Source organism: Asparagus officinalis, chromosome 4 (genome assembly GCF_001876935.1).
Source record: "Asparagus officinalis chromosome 4, Aspof.V1, whole genome shotgun sequence".
Classification (NCBI taxonomy): Eukaryota; Viridiplantae; Streptophyta; class Magnoliopsida; order Asparagales; family Asparagaceae; genus Asparagus; species Asparagus officinalis.
The window spans coordinates 1,635,669-1,642,115 of record NC_033797.1 but is presented as its reverse complement, the minus strand read 5'-3'; the positions used below and the strand labels follow the sequence as shown (position 1 = coordinate 1,642,115).

General features: G+C 35.3%; 1 protein-coding gene across 1 annotated transcript; it reads left to right on the top strand.

The window, feature by feature from the left end:
• LOC109836210 (PKS-NRPS hybrid synthetase CHGG_01239-like) lies at positions 1,411-3,482 on the top strand. Its single transcript, XM_020404080.1, has 2 exons — positions 1,411-2,306; positions 3,071-3,482. The coding sequence occupies exons 1-2, from the start codon at positions 1,411-1,413 to the stop codon at positions 3,480-3,482; spliced, it is 1,308 nt and encodes a 435-aa protein (XP_020259669.1).

Here is a 6,447-nt window from a genome sequence, read left to right as displayed (position 1 = left end):
TTTAAAAATACGGTATTATGTTATTTTAATATTTTTACTAATTATAAATTTAATTGTTTTGGTGAAAATTGTAAATAAATAGTTAGTTATTCATCATTGTTATTGTTATTATTATTTTGACCATAAATTTTAATATTTATTTTAAATAAATTTTATGATATTTTTTAAACTATGTAAAAGGGTATTTTTTTTCCCCGTGTTTTTTCCTCCCACCGGTGTTCACTCTGTATATCCCTCCGCCTCATGTTTTCCCTCAGCCCTCAACCCACGTCCTCCCAACCACCCTATCCCGCACAATCTCTCTCATTAAATTCTCCGCCGTTCTTCTCTCTCTCCAATCCCACACTCAATCAAACTCTCTCTCTCTGACACTCTCTCTCTAATCCAACAAAATCTCTCACACTCAACCAATCACTCAATCACTCACTTCTTTATTATATTTTCTTCACTCTCTCTCCTCTTTTAAAACCCAAGAAACCCACTACCACTACAACTCTCCAGCTCATTTCTCTCTCATCTCCCATTCCCCAAGAAACCAACGAAGCAACCCACGTTTGCTATATCCACTCCCAAACAGTAACTTTGGGAGTGGGATTGCCGAAAATGCCCTTTTGTGTGTGCAATAAATTTTTACTTTTGTGTGAGCATTAAATTGGTGTGTTCAAAGTATCCGGTTGGCTTCAAAAAATTTGTACATTTAATGTGGACTATTGATTAAATGTGGTACCGGATTGGCATTGTATTCTTGCCATTTAATGTTGGCAAGAAAATTTATGCACCAATTTAATAATTTTCGAAAACCGGATACTTTGAACAATATAATAATTTTCGAAACCAGATACTTTGAACACACTAATTTAATGTTGGCAAGAAAATTTATGCACCACATTTTCAACAATTGATGTATTTCGCCAAATTTTCAACAATTGATTTTCTAATAAATTTTGTGTGTGCATTAAATTAATGTAATTTTGTGTGTGCATGAAAATGTGGTGCATAAATTTTCCTCATAGATTAATACTACGGGGATTTTTATGCACCACATTTTCAACAATTAATGTAATTTTGTGTGTGCATAAAATTTTCCGGTGGTGAAAACGGTAGAAAAATTGGTGAAAATATGGTGAAAATGTGGTCAAATCGATTTTATGGTGTCCGGTTGGCTTCGAATTCCGATTTCAAATTTTTATAACAATTTTCATTTTCAATACAATTTACACAAATTACATAAAATCGTTTTTTTCAAAAATAAATTACACCACTCAGAATTTTTTACTAATTTGATTTGAGCACTCAAAATGTCAAAATTGATTTTGACCCCTTAGATTTTTACCTATAAAAAGGCCAACAGTTTAAGTTTTTCAAATCACACTCACAACTCAATCACTTACAATTACAATCACAAACAATATGAATTCTGGAGATTACAACTCCATAAATCTAGATGAAGTTGAATTCGTCATCGACGAAACACAAAGTGATCCATTCCAGGATCATAGTTCATATGTAGAGTTTGAAGACATTTCAACCGATTTCGGTAATCCGGAAGGAGGTTTTGCTAGTAGAGAGGACATGGATGCTCATGTAAGATATGTTGCTGGCTTGAGGAACGTTACTTTGGCAATTCGTGATTCGAAGGGAAAAGACGGCCGACGGCCCAAAGTTCGATATTTATGTAGCCAAGGTGGCGGATACAGACCAAAAAAGGTTACTGGAACTAGGTCCACTAAAACGACAAAAAATAATTGTCCATTTTGGTTGGACGGAATGGAGTACCCTGGAGGGCGCTGGTACTTTGAAGTCCGGGAGGGGAGACACAACCATCCGTTCCCGTCTCATGCTGTGGGATCTCGTTTAGGTAAAATATCCCCTATTCAACTTGAAGTTATTAGGGAGCAAGAGAATTTTAATTTAAGCCCGAGTAATATGTTGGCGTCCATGAAAAGGGCTGATCCGGAGAACAAATCGTGTCAGAAACAAGTTTACAATGCTGTCAGTAAGGTGCGTGCCCAGAAAAGAGAAGGTCGGACCCCGATGAATAATTTCATCCATTTACTCAGGCAATTGAACTACATGTACGACGTTCGGACTGCTGATGAATCTTCCGAACTTGGAGATATTGTTTTCTGCCACCCGGCTTCTTTTGTGATGGTGAATGCATATCCGGAAGTCATGATGATTGATTGTACGTACAACACCAATGAGTATGACATGCCTCTACTAGAAGTGGTCGGTGCAACAAGTACGGACAAAACGTTCACTATCGCCTACGCATTCATGCGAAATGAGAGACAAGAAAACTACAGGTTTGTGTCTTAATGAATTTTAATTTTTGTCATATGTTTAAATTTAAAATTGTTAATTAACATTATTTAGTACAATTGTTTGTCAATGTTATGAATAATGTTAAATTGAATATTTAGGAGGAGTTAATATTGTTATGAACATTATTAGTATTGTTTAATTAGGAGTTATTATTTTTATGAACATTATTAGAATTGTTTAATTAGGAGGAGTTATTATTTTTATGAACATTATTAGAATTGTTTAATTAGGAGGAGTTATTATTTTTATGAACATTATTAGAATTGTTGAATTAGGAGGAGTTATTATTTTTATGAACATTATTAGAATTGTTGAATTAGGAGGAGTTATTATTTTTATGAACATTATTAGAATTGTTGAATTAGGAGGAGTTATTATTTTTATGAACATTATTAGAATTGTTGAATTAGGAGTTATTATTTTTATTGGAACGTTATTAGTATTGTTTAATTAGGAGTTATTATTTTTATGAACATTATTATATTGTTATTTTTTTATTGTTATATTGTTTAATTAGAACTTATTATAGTATTATTAGGAGTTGTTACTGTTATGAAAATTATTATATTGTTTAATTAGGACTTATTATAGTATTATTATTGTTATTAACATTGTTATTGTAGTATTGTCATTAATATTGTTATTATGTTAATTTGTTGTTATAAATTACAATTGACAATTATTTAGTACAGTTATTTTGTCCTACGTTTAAATTTAAAATTATTAATGTTATATTATTTTGCAGGTTTGTGTTACAGTTTATCCGTACTTTGTGCGTTAGCCAAGTGACACCTAATGTCATTGTAACAGACCGAGATTACGCCTTGATGCATGCTGTCGAGTATGTTTTCCCGGAATCCAGGCATCATTTGTGTCGCCGTCACATTGAGCAATGCGTGCTACAACGAGCACTGCAGCAACCTGGTTTTTTAAAAGAGGCGGCAGAAGGATTTAAATTTCGTTGGAATTGGGCGATAAGTGCACCGACCATAGATGACTTTAATGATAGATGGGGACGTCTGGCAGCACATTACTCGAATTGGGGAGCATTGTTGAACTACTGCATTGACACATGGATTAGTCCGCATTCCCAAAAAATCCTGTCAGCTTACATCGACCATTATTTTCACTTCGGAAGCTACACAACAAATAGGTAAGCCTTGTGAGATTTACGTGACTAAAAAATTTATGACCCACGGATTATAAACCGACACAGATTATAGTCTAACACGGATTTTAAATACACAATTAAAATGGAATTAGTTAATAAAACAAAATAAAAAAATTTATAACCCACCGGACTGTTTTTTTATTAATATCGCTGAAAACAAATTTAATTGTTTTTTTATTAGTCTAACACGGAATTAGTCTCCATGACCTTAATGAGAAGTCTCTATTTTTGTCCAACACCTTGTTTTTTTGAAACAGTTAAATTGACCTTGTTATTTTATTAGTCTAACACGGAATTAGTCTCCATGACCTTAATATCGCTGAAAAAACAGTACGGAATTAGTCTAACACGGAATTAATATAAAAAACAATTAATAAAAAAACAAGGTCAATTAAACAAAAAGGATTGTGGACTCAGAATTAATGAACCGAATTAATGAACCTTAATGAGAAGCTTTTAATGGTCGATGTAAGCTTAATTAACAATAAAGGGCAATTTCGTCCATCCACCACCCAAAGTTACTGTTTGGGAGTGGATATAGTTGGACCCATATTAGAAGCAACTTGGGGCCCGACGTACGTTTAAAAAATATTTATTTTCCTGCTACACTTTGCTCGGAAAGTAAAATTGTGGGCTGTTTGGTTGTATGTTTTTACCATGTAAAAGGATGGAAAGTGTAAAAAAGTGGGCCCCAATGTCAGCTTTCATCACATTCAATTGTTTGTTTGTAGTCGTGAAAATAATGTAAAGTGATTTCATATGCTGATGTGGCTTGTAAAGTGCGTCGATTCGTTCGACGAACCCCGAGGCAAGATCCCGCTCCCCTTTGACTCGTTAATTCAATTTCTGGATCTATTGCGAATTATTTGTGCTGTAATATGATTAGCTATAACTAGTATATTGCGATTATCTGCGTGGGACTGTTGATGATGACATTAAATGATTTCAAATGATAAATTAATATTTTTTCTAGATTAATTAGAATTATTATTATGAGAAATAATTTTTTTAAAAGAGTTTATTTTGGAAAAAAGGTTTAATTTGAATTTTTATAATAATAAATGAGTTGAAAGAATTTATTTTGGAAAATGGGTTAGTTTTGAATAATTATAATGTAAAAAAATTTTAAAGAAAATTTTTTGGAAAAGGGATTACTTTTAAAGGAATCTATTTTTTGGAAAAGATTATTTTTGGAATTAATAAATTTGTGATCATGACGATTGGAAATTGCGAGTTTTCATGTATAATTATTTGATAGTTGTAGTTCCATCTTGCACTATTATAAGTAGTTATTCACGTTTCATGTTCATGATTCATGACACTGTTACATAGTATTCATTGCATTTATATCCTGTTATAGTTGAGAATCGCGAGTATGGCTTTACCGTAGTGACCCGTGAGATATGAGTTGTTAACTTGGACTTGGGATGGGAAAGTCTTGGTTCGTGTTATCGGATATGTTATTGTTTATTTCCAGGCTCGCACCAGTGAATCGTTTCGCACTGGGGTGGGTCTGAGGTGATGTGATATTGTGATTGTTGATTATTTCCAGGCTCGCACCAGTGAATCGTTTCGCACTGGGGTGAGTCTGAGGAACGGTGATATTGTGATTATTGATTATTTCCAGGCACGCACCAGTGAATCGTTTCGCACTGGGGCGGGTCTGAGGTACTAGTGAGATGTGGTTGTTATCCAGATATCCGATAATGTGAACTTTGACTCTGTGTGAGATAGTGACCAGTGAGTTGTGATAGGATGTCTAGTTGTTTTATTTTCATACATAGATCGGGGTCAATATTTAATTATCTACAATTTGAGACATATGGTATATACATGAGGCTTTCCTTGTTTGGATTATTTCGCTCGATGTACTACGTCTCTTGTTGTAGATTTTTAAGTATTAATTCCATCTATTGTATAACCTTGTGACTTGGATGATTTCTGATCTCTAGTTGCATGATCGTCTTGTTACTTGATTGATTTTATTGGATTTCCGTTGCATGTTTCTTTATCATTTCTATTGTTATTTCGTTTTCGCATTGGGTTTTTGTTCGCTCTTTTTGTTTTGTGGGGTCGGGTCTTGTCGTGCGCCATGCACCTGACGTACACCTGTTTTCTCTGGTGTACGTCAGACTTAGAGGAAGAACATGTTTAGCTGGGAGATCATCAGGAGCCAGAGGATTCTCAGCAGGAGTGCTTAGCGGACAGAGCAGAAGAAGAACCGAGCTTAGTTATTTCTTTCAGTTTGCTTTATCTCTTTAGTATTCATTTGTTCAGATTTGTATAAGGGTATGTTTGACCCGTATTTTATGTCTCGGATGATCTACTTTTGATGATATGTCTATTTCATATTCTGTATTGTTTATTATATTCTTGCTGATTGTGATCGGGGACCTGTGACTTCGTTTGTATTTCTTGACGCTTAACGTATTAGATTGAGAAGACGGGGTCTAGCACTTATCTCTTCTCAGTTTAATACGTCGCGGGCTTGCTCGCGTCTCGATTCCCTGGTATTTTGGGAAGCGGGGCGTGACAAGCATCAAGACGCACCACGTTCACAGCCGCCGACGCAGTGCAAACGTAGCTCACATTCAGCTCCAACCCAGCTCAAACCCAGCTACCAACGTAGCTCATGTTCAGCCGCAAACGTAGTCTCCAAAGCTGTCAACGCAGCTTTTATCCGCTGCCAAACACAGCTCTTAAATCCTGCCAACGCAGCTTCTAACAAGCTGCCAACGCAACATCCAAATCGATGCAAACACAGCTTCCAATTGCTACAAATAAGCTTCCAAACGCTACGTCCGAGCTTCCAGACGCTGCGTTCGAGCTTTCAGACGCTGCGTTCGAGCTTCCAGACACTGCGTTTGAACGCAGAATTCACGTCAGAACGCTAATTTTGTGTTTGACTCGTTCAAACACGAGCTGAACGGTTTCAAAACCGTTTCCCACGA

Excerpts from the sequence above, each read along its gene's own strand:
- LOC109836210 (XM_020404080.1), top strand. The coding sequence starts at position 1,411 with ATGAATTCTGGAGATTACAACTCCATAAATCTAGATGAAGTTGAATTC. Across the intron at positions 2,307-3,070 it reads GAGAGACAAGAAAACTACAG|GTTTGTGTTACAGTTTATCC; the intron begins GTTTGTGTCTTA and ends ATTATTTTGCAG.